Raw genomic sequence first — 18571 nt, 5'->3', positions numbered from 1 at the left:
CTAGCTTTATACATGTCACAGGCCTAAGATCATCTAGCTCGATTGTCATTTTCAAATATCCAATTTGCTGGTAACGCATTTTATAATTGAATCCTGCGAGTACTCTGATAATATGTCTTGAAGTTCTTGGAGAATAAAATTTGAGTAATCCTTTCATTAAATCTCCAGTGGGAATTGGTTTTGATAACTCTTTTATGGTTTTAGATGAGTTTGATTTCATTAAAAAATGGTGGGGAAAAAACGGTTAAACCCATTTGGATTGGATAACCCCATTTAGATTGGAATCTGTATCAATTTCTTTTTCTTCTAAAATATATTTTATAAGTTCAATATTTTTTGATTCTACAGAACATATTAAAACATTTTCTGGAATTTGACTATTTTTGAGTAAATACTTAACAAAATATATGTTACCAGTTTTTATTGTTTCATAAATAATGCTATTATTGATTTTCATTCCTTTTTCAATCAAAAATGAAAAAATTTCAAAATTTCTAAATAGCAATACATTTCTCTCCGAAAAATTCAAAATTAAGAATTTTAATAATGTTGCTTTCATAAAAATATTTAAAAATATCATTTTGATGAAACATAATAGCTGTTGTAAAAGCATCTTCAAATGATGAATTATTTTGTTCACATAAATGTATAATTTCTTCATTTCCACCTGCAACTGCATATTTACCTGAGTTATTTATTTTAGCTCCATTCACAAGTAAATATCTAAAACATTTAACAGATCCAAAAAATGCTGCATAATCAATTAATGTAACACCTTTTTTTACTTAAATTAATAAATCATTTATATATTCACTATTAATAAGTGAAAATCTTTCATATATGGATTTAGGTATAATCTGATTAAAATCGAAATTTGTTTGTGATGATATTTCTTGAAGTTTTTCTATTTCATCATTTCGAATTATTTTTGCTATTTCATTCGGATTGGTTCCTTCTCTAATTAACTTCTTATGAAGTTCCCAATCATTCTTTGAAAGTTCTTTGTAATTTTTTAATGAAGTATTTTTATATTCCGAAAAAAGTATGGTCGAAATCACATTTAGAAAGATTGAACAAATGAAATTTCATAACGATAATGTTTTTGTAATCTTCTACATATGGCATCCTTAACCTAAATAACATAGCAAGATTTGAACCTTCATAATCCTGACCCCCCCTATCGATATTTGAAACCGTTTAAATTCCAAACCAACAAAGGAAATGAATCTTGAAAGTCAAAAACAACAATTAATCTCACGAATGAATTCATACAAGCAACAAGAAGAAGCACTTCAATCTTTTATTGCTTCAAATGAGCATCAGCAAACAGAATCAATCAACACATTCAAAAAAGAATTAAACTCTGCATTATCTTCTTTGTTAGAAATTCCGAGGATATTCTCAAGTTCATCCAAGCAAATAAATTCTGTTTTTATATTAGCAAGTGATCTTTCAGATAGAATAGAAGAAGTGGATACTGCAATTTCTAGGTGTACTCAGACCGCATCATATGTTAAAAATTTAGCAGATCTAACTGAGTGTCTTGGAACAATTGACAATTATATTTCCAAAAAAGACATTATTCAATGTTGTGATCACATTCACCGCTTACTTCAAATCCCGCATCACCTACTATCTCCAACAGATTCTGCTAAAATTGATTCAGCTCGAAAAGCTACTCTACTTATTCTCAATGAAAAACTTGAAGAAAATCCAACGGAGATCTTTCAATATTACAACAAATGCGGTGCACAAGTTGAAGGTATCAATCAACTTGCCGATTTACAACACAAACAGATTCTTGAAGAAACACGAGACATTCGCATCAATCTCATCCAATCCATCAAGCCAACGTCGAACAACGATGAAAACAGGGCACCCCACGTTGAGGTGTACGTTAAATTTCTTGATTGCATATCGTCTCATATTCTTACCTCGATACCAATTTTATCTGATCCTGGACAATTTGCTGTTTTCATACGACTTCTTTTAGATCGCTGTGATGATAAAATTGAAGAAATTATTTCTAATTATTCTGATTATCGTAATCTTCATGATTTAGAAATGAAATGTTCCGAATCTAAAGAAATCAAACCAGCAATATTAGATTTAGTTAATGATGAAATTTCCATTTTTGCACATCAATTTGCTCTTTTTGATAATTTCATTAAGACCAAAATCAAATTTGGTATTAAAACAGATTTTTTCAAAAATTATAAATTCAAATTTTCAACATCAAATTCAGGTACACCACAACATACTAAATTTACACGATCGATTCAATTTCTACTTGTTCAATATGCATTATTCACGCAATATTATTTACGAAGTGTCACCAAAGAACTTTTAGCAATTATTCAATCAATGTCTAATACAGAATCTGTTGTTAATGCTATTGATGATTTATTTTTCATTCTACATCGTACACTTAATCGTTCTGTTATTACAGACTCTGCTTCGACTACATGTACCATTTTTAATGTTATCTCATTAGCTATTCGTGATCAATTAATGCCAATTATTAAAACAACTACATCTAAACTTGGCGGTAATCAAAGTCGTAATTGTATATTAATGAACACAATGGATGGAGTTAAAATGTATATATCGAAATTATCTTCTATGATTGAGACGACTGTATCTAAACATTTCACTGATGATGATCTTGCTGCAATTTCATCGGGCTTAAATGACCTTAAAAATTGCGGAAAACAACTCGAAGCTGATCTTGAAATACAATTTGACGCTTTAATAAGAAATTTACGTCCACAAACAGAAAAACTTTGCGACGTATTTCTTAGAGCTCAAATGGCAAACGACGTTTCCGTTGAAATGGAAATACAATTGCAAGAAGATTTTAAGGCCGGATTCGGGAAAATATTTAATGGATATAAGGATTTGTTGAACAAAAGTAATTATGAATTACTGTTGAAGTCTTTAGCGCCTTATTTTACAAAAAGATTGGAAACAGTAATAATGTCGAAGAAATTCGATGCAAATGGCGCTGTTTTAATGAGAAGAATCGTGAATTGGTTGGAAACATTCTTCTTCTGCCCATCAGCATTCGAAAGAGTTATTGATATTACAAAAGTGTTAACAATGCAATCACCGGATGAATTAAACTTCAAAAATAACGAAAAAAATAAGCTGTCTATTGAACAAAGTATAATTATACGCATTACAAGATTAAGAGTGGACTGGCAGTCAACTGACAACAAAATGTAATAAATTATTTCTATCGAAATTGTTTATAAAATTGTGAAAATTATAATCCATTGAACATAAAAAGTCGATGCTATCGGTACTAAGTTGAAATTTCAAATTTCTCATGTTTTAGATCGAAAATGAAACGAATTTAAGCTTTCACTGTAAAGTAAAAGAATATTGAGGGCTAAAATTAATTTTTTAGTGCTTCAAACCTCTTTGTTCGAGTAATGCCTTATAAGCTTCAGCCTTCTTGGCGGCTGCTTCCCTGCGTGCCTTCTTTTCCTTCAAAAACTTGGCCTTGCGAGCAAGACGACGTGGTGTAATAAGGCGTTGGATCTTTGGTTGTGTGAATTTACCTGGCTTAACTTCACGACGAAGAACAAGTTTGGTAACATCAGCCTTCTTATCAGCGCCGAAGATGGCCCTAATCCTTGTTGCACGCTTTGGACCATAACGACGAGGAACTACTTTATCTGTAAGTCCTTCAATTTCAGCATCACCCTTCTTAAGAACAATGAGGTGAAGAGCGGAAATTTCGGAAGAAATGACACAGCCACGAACTGTCTTCCTTTTACGTTCACCATCTTTACGTGGACGATAGCATGATGTACCAGCGCGAAGAAGAAGACGAACACGACGTGGGGTAAGAACACCTTGTTTCATTGGGAAACCTTGTTTATCAAAGCCACCTCCAAGACGGAAAAGATAACCAGCAAATTGTTGGCCAAGAATGGAACCATCAATATCTTGTCCAAGACGGTGATCGTAAAGACTGTTGAGGGCAACTGGATCTTCTACATCAATGCAAATTTGTGTGCCATGATCAGGATAAGCGAGGGTAAGCCTCATTTGAGCAAAGGCCAGACCAAAACCGTTGATGACCGTTAGTATTATTTCACCTCACAATTCTACATAAATGGGGAAAACAATTTTTGTTTGCGTTGGTTCAACACATTTTGATGCTTTAATCTCAAAAATTGATAGTAAAGAATTTCTTGAAATTAGTAAGTCTTTAGGTTATGATAAAATTATTGCACAAGTCGGTTGTTACGAAAAAGAAGTTAAATATCTTGACCAATATTTTTCATATGCAAGTCCAGAAGAATTTCATAAATATTTAGAAACATCAGATTTTATTATTGGACATGCAGGAGCAGGTACGATCTTAGAAGTTCTTCAACTTGATAAAGCACTTTTTAGTTGTAATGAATGAAGAATTGATGGAAAATCACCAGCTTGAATTAGCGACAGAATGTCATCAAAAAGGAATATTAAAAATATCGATATGTTGAAAAATTTCTTTCTCGAAACTTTTCGAAAAGTTGGAAAAAATTCAAGCACAAAAGATAGAATTTGATGGCACAGAATTTGTTTCAGCAATTAATGAACATTTCCATTTTAATATTGTAAAATAAAAAATATATAAAGATTTATTTAAAAAAAAATTTATTTTTCTTCTTCTTCTTCAACTTGATCAATTGCAAGAATATGAGGGAATCGAACAACTGCAGTCCCAAGTTTTCGAGGTTTGAAATTTTCTGTTTTAGTTAAAGGAATCGTTTCAAAACATTCTCCTATAACAAGATTCCCAAATTGATCATAACCATTAAGAATACCTCGAATTTCTCGTCCTCCTTGCATTTCAATAACTATCTTTTTATGAATATATTCATCAAGTGGCCAACAAAGAAGAATTTTCTCCATTTGGCGTTTTCATGTCACATGTCTGCTCCAAATTTATAATGAATTTGAATCAAAAAATGATTCTTTTTGGTGAATTACAAGGAATTTCAAATGAAGAAGCACAAACCAATGGATTAGAATTAAATTTAAATATAAATAATCAAATAAAAATAATTTCTTCATCAAATCATTCAATTCATATTGTTTTAGAAAATGGTTCTGTATATTCGGAAAGGGAACTTAAGATTACAAATCTTTTACAAGATATATATTCTGATTATTATCTTTATTGAATAACTAAAAAATGTTATTTGTCAAACACATAAGAAGTTGATTTTGTTAAATTTAACCTTTAGTTATGTTTTAAAGAACTTTGGATTTTCTTTAATTTTTAAGAGCTATATTACTGTAAAACTTATAAATTTTCCTGAAGAGTTGTAGTTTCTTTCTTTCGGGATTTAATAACGAAAATTGTTACTAAAACACCAATTAAAACAAGTAAAGCAGGGACAGTTACACCAACTACGATTGCCGTGGTATTTGATTTGGATTTTGATTCTGCTGAACTAGATAGTATGTTTGATTGTGTATTTGAATTTGTTGTCGTAAATCTATTTGGTTTTGTAAATGTATTGGATTGTGTAAATGTACTTGTTGGCCATGCACCGCAACCTTCAATTGTAGTTCCAATTGATAAATTAAAGTCACCAAATTTCGTCGAATTATAAGAACCGATAATCATTACAGTTTTTGCAGGACATCCATCAAATGCAGTTTCATTTACATTAGGTTCTTTGTTGCCATAAAAATAAATGCATGAAAGAGAAGAACAATTCCAAAATGCCCCAAATCCGATTGAAGATACCTTTTCTCCTAAAATAAGTCTTGATAAATTATAACAAAAAGCAAATGCTTCTTTGTCAATCAAAGTTACTGAATTTGGAATTTCAACGCTTTTAAGGGAACTACAATAAGCAAATGCATATTGGCCAATTTTAGATAACTTTTCTCCAAAAAGAATTTCTTTTAGTTTTATGCATTCATAAAATGCATGTGCTTGAATTGTGATTATTGAATTTGGTAATTTAATTTTTTCAAGTGAAGAACATTTATTAAAAGTAGATACATTAATTGTAATTATACTTTCTCCTAAACTGACATTAACTAATTTGGTACATTCTGAAAATGCTTGTTTTTCTATTATAGAAACTGAATTTGATAATTTAATTTTTTCAAGTGATGAACAATTAGCAAATGAATACATCTCAATTTTTTTGAGACTTTCTCCAAATGTAATTTCTTTTAATTTTATGCACCTTAAAAAAGCGCCGTAAGAAATTGTATTAATTTTTTCACCAAAAATAACATTTGATAAATTGAAACACTCGTAAAATGCTACGCGATTAATTATAGTTACTGAATTCCCGATTTTAGCCGAAGTCAGATTCTCCCATCCTTTAAATGTTCCGTTTGGTATTGATGTAATTCCATCAGCAATTATTAAAATTGATGTTCTTTCTGCATATTGTCTTGCATTTTTAAAATCAGTTTCATTCTCTATTGTAAGTGTTTTTGTTGCATTATCGAATTTGATCTCTAAAGTTGGAACGATAAGAATAGAAAATAAAAGAGTAAACATTCGTATTGCTCTAATAAAAATGAAATGGAAATTTTAACACAAAAACCAGTTGATAAACAAAAACAAAAAAACATAACAAATAAGTTATGAATGAGTTAATAAATGTTTGTTTGTCTGTCTTCGACTTATTTAATAAACGGAGGACACTATAGAGTATTTCCTGCTCTTGGTGATGTTCCTTCAGAAATTTTATAATTTTTTTTCTAATATATACACTTAAAATATCAAAAAAATTTTTATTAAGTTTCTATTACATCGATGGAATATTAAAATGTATGTTCAGATCAAAATGTTTAAATTTTAAATCAAATTTATCTGATAACTTTTCTTGTAATCATTTTCTTTTTTTTCGAAACAATTTTCCAACAAACTTCAGATAAGGGTAAATCTAATAATATAGTTTATATTACTCAAACGCATGAGAAATATTATTGAATACTTGTAATATTATTGAATACTAGAATTCTTTTTTCTTCGGTACCTAATAACAAAAATGACTACTAAAACAACAATCACAATTAATTGAGAAGAAACACCTAAACCAACTGCAATTGATGTGGTTTTTGCTGTCGATTTGGATGGTACTAAGTTAGATATGATGTTTGATTGAGAAAATGCATTAGATGGTTTAATAGAACTTGTATGCGATTTAGAAATAGTGTTTATTTTTGTATATGTATTTGAGTGAGTATATGTGTTTGATATAGTATATGTATGTGTGATAGAAAATGTATTTGAAATAAAAAATGTATTTGATTGTGTAAATGTATTTGTTGGCCATGGTTTGCAATCATCAATTGTTGTCCCTTTCGATAAATTAAATTTATCAAATTTTGTTGAATTATATGAATCTAATGTCATTACATATTGAGCAGAACAATTATCAAATGTTGTTTTATCAATCTTAGGTTCTTTGTTACCATAATAATAAATACACATAAGGGAATGTCAATTACAAAATTCTTGATGTCCAATTGAATCTACATTAGAACCAATAATTAGCGCTGATAAATTAGTACAAAATCCAAATGCCAATCTATCAATTGAAGACTGAATTTGGAAGCCTAATATTTACAAGTGACATGCATCTAAAAAATGCATATGGATATATTTTAGTAAGTTTTTCTCCAAAAATAACTTCTGTCAAATAATAACATCTATAAAATGAATGGTTTTCAATCTGAGTAATCGTATTTGATAATTTTATTCTTTTGCATGCATTCCATAAATGAACCTGAACTGATTTCAGTTAGCTTTTCTCCAAAAAGAACTGTGGCTAATTTATAACAATAAGAAAATGCATATTCTTCGATTATCAAAACTAAATCTGGGATTTTAAGAAATTTAAGTGATGAACAATTTGCAAATGAATGATGACCAATTGTAGTTATATTATATCCCAAGATAACATCTAATAATTTATAACATCTTTCAAATGCACCATATGATATTGTGCTAACATTGTCACCGATGGTAACTTTAGATAAATTGGAACAAAATAATAAAAAACTTAAAATTATAACACAAAAACCAGACACAAACTAAACCCAATATTTTACATAGATAATATATTTATTTGTCTTCACAATATATGGTAATACAAAACCTTTATATTAAAAAAATTTATTAGGTAAAAGATTGTTAGTTATGTGTTCAATTCATGAATGCACATAAAAATAATAAAATTAATTTTATTTTAATATTTCATGAGACCCTTCATGCATAAGATAAAAATTTTTTTTTAAAAAATAATAATAAATATGAATTAATAAGTAATCAAAATAAAATTGGGTAAGTCAATTAAAAAAATTTATAAAAATATAAAACTAATTTTTATTTTTTTAAAAATATTAATAGATAAAATTTTTTCTTAGGTGTTTCATAAGAACCTATTTAGATATTTATAATAGAATGGTAAATAATTTATTTTAAATAATCAAAAGAAACGAATATTTTTTTTAATATTGAGAATGTTTTACTCAATTTTTATTAAAAACATTAACTATTTAAAGATAGGAATTATTTTCAAAAGAATATTATGATGATAATAGTAGGTAGGACATTAATTATTAGTAAAATTAGTCCATTTAAATTTCATTACATCAAAATTCAAAAATATTTAAGCGTTAATTAGGTTTATTTTATGCTTTAAAATTACTTATATTTTGGAAGTTTTTGTATCTAATCACGAAAATTGTGATTATGACAATGATTACAACTACCAAGCAAGCAGCACCTGCGCTAAGAGCAATTACTGCAGTTTTTGGAATTGACTTAGAGGAATTTGATTGAGAGAATGAATTAGTTGATGCAATAGAATTTTTGTCTGAGCTAGCAAGCCCATTTAAATTTAAAGCTGAAGGTAAATATGGTTGTGTAAATGTATTTGATGGCCATGGATTACATTCTTGAATTGTTGTCCCTTTCGATACATCAAAGTTACCAAATTTTGATGAATCATATGAATCTAATGTCATTACAGATTGAATAGGACAATTATCAAATGCATTCTGGTCAATAATAGGTGCATTGTTACCATAGTAATAAACACATGTAAGAGAAGTACAATCACAAAATGCTTGCTGTCCGATTGAATCAACATTACAACCAAGAAGAAGCACTGATAATTTGGAACAATATCAGAATGCCATTGCTCCAATAGAAGTTACTGAATTTGGAATTTGGATTTTGATAATAGAATCACAAAAAGCAAATGAACCTGAACCAAGTGAAGTAACTTCGTTTCCTAAAATAATGTTTGTAATTTGAGTACAATGAGAAAATGTATAATCTTTAATTGTTGTTAACGAGTTTGGCAATTGAATGCTTTGGATTGATGAACAATCTGAAAATGCATGATCGCCAATTGATGTTAAACTTTCTCCAAAGATAACATCTGTTAATTTCTTACATTCAGAAAATGAATAAGATCCAATTTCAGAAAGTGAATTTGGGAATGGAAATCTTAAAAGTGATTCACAAGAAGAAAATGCATGTTCCTTAATATTAACTAAGTTTTCTCCAACAGTAACATATGTTAATTTAGAACATTCAAAAAATGCATAGTCTTCAATCAAGGTTACTGAATTTGGTAATATGATATTTTCAAGTGATGAAGATTTTTCAAATGATTTTCTAGGGATTTTTTTTAAGATTTTCACCTAAGTTGATGTTTGTTAATTTTTTGCACTCAGAAAATGCTTTTTCTTCAATTGAAGAAACAGTTGCTGATAACTTAACAGTTTTAAGTGATGAACATTCAGCAAATGAATGATGACCAATTGTCGCAAGATTATCACCAAAAATAGCTTCTGATAATTGATAACACCTATAAAATGCACCTCTCTCAATTGTGTTTACATTATTGCCAAAGGTAACATTGATTAAGTTGAAACATTCTTTAAAAGCAGATTCTCCAATTGAAGTGACTGAATTTCCAATATTAACGCATGATATTTTCTCCCATCCTTCAAATGCTTTAGATGGTATTGATGCAATTTCATCTTCAATTATTAAATGTAATGTTTCATCTTTAAATTCTGTTGAGGTTTGAAAATCTTCTTCAGTTTGTATTCTAAGATTTTTTGTACTATTATCGAAAATTTCGAAAGTAGGAATAATAAGGTTACAAAGGAGTAGAGCAATCATTCTGATTAGAATATTAATGAAATGGTAATGTGAAGACAAAAAACCAGACACAAAAATTAATGAATTGCACAATATTATAATCAATGAATAAATGTTTGTCTTCTTTCTATTAATAGCCACAAAAATCTTACGGTAGAAAAATTGAATAACATAATGAATGCTCTAAAATTCATACTTTGATTAACTAAGGACAAACAAAAAATTTTTAATAAACAAAAATAAATTATTAAAATTGAAATCGATTCTCATAATTAATAACTTATTTAATTTGATCAATTCCATTTATTTTTATATTGAAATTGTTTCAAAATATTGTACGTGAAGACACTCTGATCTTGACGATCTATGACTATTTGTTTGTTGTCTATGGACCATTTACTGATATCAGTAATTTTGACGGGAAGTTTGCGTTTATTTACCACATTGAATACCCCAAATTAAGCTGCATGAAAGTGTGCATAACAAGTGTTAGCACTAGACTAACTGTTCTAATTTTTGTTGGTGATGAAGTGATCAATTAAATCTTTATCAACATTTTTAATACAAAATCCAAAAGCTTTGTGCTTGTTACAAACATCATTGATTTTTTGATGTAGTTCATGATTTGAGATATCAGTAAAAACTTAAAATATACTAATATGTAATTACCTTTATAAAAAATTTGTGAGAAAAAAAATTCTATTATATATTTTCTTAATGTTTTAATTTATTTTGTTATTCCGAAGCTTTGCAGACATGACAAAAGTGACACAAGGTCTGTTATGAGAGAAGAATCAGCTTTTTTAATTTCATCCAACACCATATTATTTGGTGACCATCCACAGAAGAACATTTTCGAGCAAGAAACAGAAGAAATCAATGCTTTTAACGAAGATGTTAATCAACATTGGAAACTCACATATCAACCACGCGTTATAGAAAACGAAGAAATCAAAACAGATGAACCGAAAGTTTCTGCTCCAGCCAAACCACAGAAGCGACAAGAGCTCATCAGGAATTCGACTGGTTCCAAGATATTTCAACTTCTCCAAAACTTCAAACCGAACACTGCGCATCGCCAGCCGCCGAAAATCGAGGAACCAAAGGCGAAAGACGATGTTAGGCCAAACAAGCGAAAACTTCAGTTTCAATTGTAAATGTTAAATTGAATTATTTACTCCTTTTTTTCTTCTGCCTTTTCCATTTTGTCAATTTGTTCCTTATTGATCTTTTGAGCTTCTTCGAATTGTTTCTTAAATTCTTGAGTGATCTCGGCTGTCTTGAAACGGACAGAAAGAACATCATGCGATTCAGTACCATCGGCAAAATCAGTAGCAGTCCAAATTAAAGCGCGTTCACTGCCTGCATGTGGCTTAAGTTCCATCTGTGGAAGAATGTAATGGTTTGCGCATACACGGAATGTTTGATTGCGTCTCATTAAAATACGGCATCTTCCGGTTTCCTTGCTCTTAAGAATCTTGATGAATCCAACACCACGTTCCTTCCATTCTTTGCTTGTTGCATCAAAGCGGTAGAGAATTGCCTTATCTCCAAAAAGCTTATCTTCGCCAGCATCTGGATCTTCTTGTTCAACAGCTGTTGATGGAGCTTCCTTATGGCTATCATCAACTGCATTTGCATCATCTTGAGCAGAAGTTGCTGCTGGTGTTGCTGCAACAGTTACTGTTAAGTTTAATGTTACATTAGGTGTTGCTTTTGTTTTTGCGGCTGTATCTGGAGTTGCTGGATCTTTGTCTGACATTAAATATAAATGACCATGAATAACCGTCACCCAAACGATCAAATTTATTTGAATAATTGACCAGATTGCCGATACAATATCAAAAAAGAGCTGGTTTGATGCGAGCAAAGATTGTGAATTCACATTTGCGAAATCCCATCAAAAAATTGGAAAATTTATGAATTTTTGAATATTCATATCATGAAATTTAATTGTTTTTTTTTGCTTTTTACAAACATTATTCCAGGAAAATGTATGATCCATTTATATTTTCAAATAAATCTCGCAACATATTTGGAATATTATAACCATAAAAACTCAATACAATAAGAGAAAATTTATTCTAATACTTTAAGCTAAGGGTTTTCTTGTGACTTTGTCTATAAAAAACTTTTGGCTAGAAAAAATTCCTCCTCTTGCCATGTAAAAAATGCCATTTCCAAGGTGAAGTGAGTTTGTTGCACAAATTTTGTGGCAAAATCTAATGCATTCAATTGAAAGTTGGCCAACTTAACGATACAGAGTTACAACATCATCACATAGGATCAAAAAATATTATTTTGCAATGTATTTCTAAATAAATCAGATTAATGTGAAGAATAAACTTAATATGTTTTGCACTAATGTTTAATTTAGGATATATATTTTATCTTTATCATTAATATTCCAAATATACTTGAGTTTAGGATTTCCAATTTCTAAAACAAAAATTAATAAATTTTGAGTAATTTCATTATTTTTTAGAAAAAACACTTGACTAGAAATAAGTTACCAATTTTTGCTGATTCATCAATAATCATTACAAATTTCCATTCCTTCTTCAATCAAATCTAAAATGATTATTATTAATCCTTATATAAAATGTATTTCTTTCATAATTCCCCTATTATTACAATATTATCTTTATAAAGATATCAAAAGATATCATTTTAATGAAACAGAATTGCTGCTTTATAAGCATTTTCAAATAATGAATGAGCTTGCTCACATTAATGAATGATTTCCACTTGCACTTGCATATTTACCTGGATATTGTAGAAGTGCGCCAATAAGCAATACTCAAATTTGAGTTGTTCATTTAATTGAACAAAATATTATTAATAAAAAAATAAATGAAACATTAAGTTTTTCTGCAGAAAAAAATAAAGCTTATTCATAAAGCATATTTCATTCTACTAATAGTCATATGAAAGAGCATGGAAGATAGTTATCAAATATTTTAAATAATGAAAGAATTGATTAAGAAAAATTTTCTATATTTAGTCCAACTCTAAAAAAAATAACGATACAGAAACAGACGTTTAATTATGTACGTTAATTTCTGTACGTTTAGGATATTCAAACATTTGGGTGTATGAGAAGAAATAAAAGTAAGCCGCTTGTTCCAAAAGGCTCAACAAGCTTAGAAAATATTCCACCCAATGTTAGTGATAAATCTGAAAAAAAGGGATTTTTTGGTAGATTATTTTCCAAAAAAGATGAATCAAAAAAAATAAAACAGACAGCAGCAACAACAACAAGAAGGAGAAGGAAATCGAAACTTGCAAAAGAAAGTGTTGAAGATGATGGTGATGCCATTACAAAAGAAATAATTCAAGCTCAAACAAATATACAGAAATTAGAAACAGAAATTGCCAGTGATTTGATAGAACTTGTAGGGTTGCAACAGAATGGAATCATAGAATTTGATCAATCTAATTATATTTCAGATTCTGAAAACACATTTGAATCTGAACAATCAACTATCAATACAGAATCCGAGCAACCAAGTTCTATTCTTCCTCCTCCTCCACCACCACCTCCCCCTCCTCCATCAACTTCTTTACTTCATCCCTCTCAAAGTCCTAAAAATCCAACGAATCAATTAAATAGGGCTGACTTCCTTTCAGAAATCCGAAATATGGACAAATCTAAGCTAAAATCCACAGGAGTTCGAAGATCCATAGGAGGAACACCAATCAAAGAAAAGAAACAATATGCAATGACAGGTGAAGCTGAAATATTTGCATCGATTGTTATTAGAGATTCTTCATCATCTTATGAAGAAAGTGATGAAAGCTCCGATGAAGGATTTTAAATAATTCATTCAGCCTCGGAAGAAATAACTAAAATACCTACATAATATTTATTTACTTTTTACAAACATTTTTATTAAATCAAAAAGAACATCCTTACTGAAAAATATCTTCAGATTTTTCATATGAACAATTTAAATTTTCCGCAGTGAAATCTTCTTCTTTCATTGAAAGCAAAGAAGAATCAAAATTATCACACAAGAACACACAAAAACTCAAACCACCAACAGCTTTTCTAACATTTTGCAGATTTGTTTCTGTTAGAATATATCGATTTTTTTTAGTTCCATCTCCAATTTTTCCGTATGAATTATCACCAAAACCATAAACAAATCCATTAGAATTAACAAATATACAAAACGTCGGCATAGCAAAGACATTAATTATATCATTAGCAATTGGCGTTGTTTTTATATTACGTTGATGAGAACAAATATTCCCATATGCCCAACAATCATTGTTTTCATCTAAAGTTATAATATAATCTAAAGATGAAACAACTTTAATGACATTAATCACACGTTGTGATCGAATATTTACCAATGGAATCATTGAAGATGTTGAATCAACTTTAAATGCAATGTTATTACATAAAACAACAGCAAATCCTTCTCCACATGAAATATCTGTTGCAGGAGAAGGAAGTGGTATTGTAATTGGATCTTTGCAGTCAATAAAATTTGGCCACAAAAAAATGTTTTTGTTATTAGCAAATGATAGCGTATTACCAAATGCAGAAATTGCTGTTACATGTTCAAATGGAAATAGTGTTGGCTGGTCACCAAATGATTTACCGGAAATATATATGTTATTTGATTTGTCAGTCCAAACTGTAAATATTTCACCACAACTAACGCTTGTGAAAAACATGTCTGTTTTTACTCGATAAAATTCTTTTGCAAACTCAATTGAACCAATACCAAGATCTCCATGTTTATTGCTCCCTAGTGAATATGCAGAACCATTTTCTAAAACAATATGAATTGAATGATTTGATGAAGAAATTATTTTTATTTGATTATTTATATTTAAATTTAATTCTAATCCATTGGTTTGTGCTTCTTCATTTGAAATTCCTTGTAATTCACCAAAAAGAATCATTTTTTGATTCAAATTCATTATAAATTTGGAGCAGACATGTGACATGAAAACGCCAAATGGAGAAAAATTCTTCTTTGTTGGCCACTTGATGAATATATTCATAAAAAGATAGTTATTGAAATGCAAGGAGGACGAGAAATTCGAGGTATTCTTAATGGTTATGATCAATTTGGGAATCTTGTTATAGGAGAATGTTTTGAAACGATTCGTTTAACTAAAACAGAAAATTTCAAACCTCGAAAACTTGGGACTGCAGTTGTTCGATTCCCTCATATTCTTGCAATTGATCAAGTTGAAGAAGAAGAAGAAAAATAAATTTTTTTAAATAAATCTTTATATATTTTTTATTTTACAATATTAAAATGGAAATGGTTGCGAAACCATTTAACAGAAATTTTCACATCACATTTCATATTAATTTTGAAGGATCATCATTTTCTAAAAATTCCATGTTTATTTTTCAATTATTCCAGTATCATCTAAACTCTTTCATTGCCATATAAAATTCTAAAAATATAGCAAGCACGTTGCAAAAAAATCGAAACACATTTTTTAAAAAGTGGCTACAAAAAAGTCTATCGGAGCGGTTATTATCGTACTCATAAAAAGTTTGTTTTCATATAAAACTTTTTTTGCATTCTTCTCTTAAAGCAAAATAAAATTAATGTTTCGTTTGATTTTTGAAAGTCATTTATGCCACCACATGAGCATAAATATTATTTCTATTTTTTTGAAATTTGTGATGATATTCTTGTTTAAAAAGTGGTACCACTTTTTAATTTCTGAAGGAATTGTGATATGAAAAATGATCGTTGCAAGGGCTTTGAAAATGAGGTAGTCATCTTGACAAGCTATATGAAAAACTGACACCATAAACAAAAAATTCAAATATCTCTACATATGATCCATAAAATTCTGAATAAATATAAATATAATAATATATATCGCGAATTAATATTAAATATTATGTATCATATAAATATATTATTTTATTAATAAAATTGATCTTTTTTATTCCTTTATTGTATTAATATTTTTTCACGTTAATAATGAAGGAAATAACGTAAATAATTAATTTTCAATCACAAAAATGAAATTAATTTTCGAGGCATTGCTAAAAATAGAGAAATTCAAAAAAATATTACAAAAATTATTTGGTATATTATGATGTGTATATATGATTATTTGTGTATATCACGAGATTGGCCGTTAAATTTTTCTTGAAACTCAAAAATAATATATAACATATTGCCACATGGCACAATTGCCCCCAATTGAAAGAGTTTAGTATCACCATGTACTTTTGCATTTGTAAAAGACACTGTCAACCAACTTTTCCTCTTATAAATTTCTTTTTAATTTTAAAGTTATATGTAATGTATTTGATACATTTCAGATTTTAACATATAATGACAGTAGACGTATTTTTTATGAAGATATAATAATTTTTAAAAAATTTCCTTTAAATTTGTGTACGTTACAATACAAAAACGGTCATCTAGCATATATTTTTTTAATATTTTTTTTATGCAGATGTTTTATAAAGACAAAAATCAATTTAAATATGATATTATTTTAATTCAATAAGTATTCATCATGAAAATACAAAAAATTTTATAAAGTTAAACATATGCATATATGCAAATATAATTTATATGTTTAAAATAATTTTTTCAATTTAGAGAAAAAGTGGAATTAATTTTGTTTAAACAACTCTTCTTTATTTATAAAGAACTTTGAGTTTTGTTTGATTTTTAAGAGCTACATTACTGTAAAACTTATAAATTTTCCTGAAGAGTTGTAGTTTCTTTCTTTCGGGATTTAATAACGTAAATGGTTACTAAAACACCAATTAAAACTAGTAAAGCAGGGACAATTATGCCAACTATGATTGTTGTGTTATTTGAATTGGATTTTGATTTTGATGAGTCAGATGGCATGTTTGCTGGCGTAAAGATATTTTGTTTTGTAAATGTATTGGATTGTGTAAATGTACTTGTTGGCCATGCACCACAACCTTCAATTGTAGTTCCAATTGATACATTAAGTTTACCAAATTTCGTCGAATTATAAGAACCGATAATCATTACAATTTTTGCAGGACATCCTTCAAATGCAGTTTCATTTACATTAGGCTCTTTGTTGCCATAAAAATAAATGCATGAAAGAGAAGAACAATTCCAAAATGCCCCAGATCCGATTGAAGATACCTTTTCTCCCAAAAAAAGTGTTGATAAATTATGACAAAAAGCAAATGATACATTATCAATCAAAGTTACTGAATTTGGAATTTCAACGCTTTTAAGGGAATTACAAGAAGCAAATGCATATTGGCCAATTTTAGATAACTTTTCTCCAAAAAGAATTTCTTTTAGTTTTATGCATTCATAAAATGCATGTGCTTGAATTGTGATTATTGAATTTGGTAATTTAATTTTTTCAAGTGAAGAACATTTATTAAAAGTAGATACATTAATTGTAATTATACTTTCTCCTAAACTAACATTAACTAATTTGGTACATTCTGAAAATGCTTGTTTTTCTATTATAGAAACTGAATTTGATAATTTAATTTTTTCAAGTGATGAACATCGAGCAAATGCCTTTATCTCAATTTTTTTGAGACTTTCTCCAAATGTAATTTCTTTTAATTTTATGCACTTGTAAAATGCACTATCAGAAATTGTACTAATTTTTTCACCAAAAGTAACATTTGATAAATTGGAACACTCGTAAAATGCTACGCGATTAATTATAGTTACTGAATTCCCGATTGTAACCGAAGTCAGATTCGCCCACCTGTTAAATGGTTCGCTTGGTATTGATGTAATTCCATCAGCAATTATTAAAATTAATGTTTTTTCTTTATAAGATAATGCATCTTCAAAATCAGTTTCATTCTCTATTGTAAGTGTTTTTGTTGCATTATCGAATTTGATCTCTAAAGTTGGAACGATAAGAATAGAAAATAAAAGAGTAAACATTCGTATTGCTCTAATAAAAATGAAGTGGAAATTTTAACACAAAAACCAGTTGATAAACAAAAACAAAAAAACATAACAAATAAGTTATGAATGAGTTAATAAATGTTTGTTTGTCTGTCTTCGACTTATTTAATAAACGGAGGACACTATAGAGTATTTCCTGCTCTTGGTGATGTTCCTTCAGAAATTTTATAATTTTTTTTCTAATATATACACTTAAAATATCAAAAAAAAATTTTTATTAAGTTTCTATTACATCGATGGAATATTAAAATGTATGTTCAGATCAAAATGTTTAAATTTTAAATCAAATTTATCTGATAACTTTTCTTGTAATCATTTTCTTTTTTTTCGAAACAATTTTCCAACAAACTTCAGATAAGGGTAAATCTAATAATATAGTTTATATTACTCAAACGCATGATTTATCTAGAAATATTGGAAATTGTGTTGTAAGTAATTATTATTTCACATTTTATATATCTATGAAAATGGCGATGAATGAAGTAAATAT

General features: G+C 28.6%; 6 protein-coding genes across 6 annotated transcripts; 3 read left to right on the top strand and 3 right to left on the bottom strand.

The window, feature by feature from the left end:
- Positions 1-1260: 1260 nt before the first annotated feature.
- Positions 1261-3225, top strand: GO595_004126 (conserved oligomeric Golgi complex subunit 4; the record flags this gene model as incomplete). Its single annotated transcript, XM_067917224.1, has 1 exon — positions 1261-3225. The coding sequence occupies one exon, from the start codon at positions 1261-1263 to the stop codon at positions 3223-3225; it is 1965 nt and encodes a 654-aa protein (XP_067775664.1).
- A 180-nt stretch (positions 3226-3405) lies between these two features.
- On the bottom strand, positions 3406-4056 carry GO595_004125 (40S ribosomal protein S6; the record flags this gene model as incomplete). The annotated part of the gene is made up of 1 exon (XM_067917222.1): positions 3406-4056. The coding sequence occupies one exon, from the start codon at positions 4054-4056 to the stop codon at positions 3406-3408; it is 651 nt and encodes a 216-aa protein (XP_067775663.1).
- Positions 4057-9664: 5608 nt separating this feature from the next.
- Positions 9665-10177, bottom strand: GO595_004124 (leucine-rich repeat domain-containing protein; the record flags this gene model as incomplete). Its single annotated transcript, XM_067917221.1, has 1 exon — positions 9665-10177. The coding sequence occupies one exon, from the start codon at positions 10175-10177 to the stop codon at positions 9665-9667; it is 513 nt and encodes a 170-aa protein (XP_067775662.1).
- A 761-nt stretch (positions 10178-10938) lies between these two features.
- GO595_004123 (uncharacterized protein) lies at positions 10939-11313 on the top strand (the record flags this gene model as incomplete). Its single annotated transcript, XM_067917220.1, has 1 exon — positions 10939-11313. One exon carries the CDS (start codon positions 10939-10941, stop codon positions 11311-11313), a length of 375 nt encoding a protein of 124 aa, XP_067775661.1.
- Positions 11314-11330: 17 nt separating this feature from the next.
- Positions 11331-11918, bottom strand: GO595_004122 (E3 SUMO-protein ligase RanBP2; the record flags this gene model as incomplete). The annotated part of the gene is made up of 1 exon (XM_067917219.1): positions 11331-11918. One exon carries the CDS (start codon positions 11916-11918, stop codon positions 11331-11333), a length of 588 nt encoding a protein of 195 aa, XP_067775660.1.
- Positions 11919-13251: 1333 nt separating this feature from the next.
- GO595_004121 (WH2 motif family protein) lies at positions 13252-13974 on the top strand (the record flags this gene model as incomplete). Its single annotated transcript, XM_067917218.1, has 1 exon — positions 13252-13974. One exon carries the CDS (start codon positions 13252-13254, stop codon positions 13972-13974), a length of 723 nt encoding a protein of 240 aa, XP_067775659.1.
- Between the last annotated feature and the right edge of the window lie 4597 nt (positions 13975-18571).

This window comes from Histomonas meleagridis (genome assembly GCF_020186115.1).
Source record: "Histomonas meleagridis strain 2922-C6/04-10x chromosome Unknown contig_25, whole genome shotgun sequence".
In the NCBI taxonomy this organism is placed as follows: Eukaryota; Parabasalia; order Tritrichomonadida; family Dientamoebidae; genus Histomonas; species Histomonas meleagridis.
Note: the sequence above shows the minus strand (reverse complement) of the source record. Positions and strands in the feature narration are given on the sequence as shown.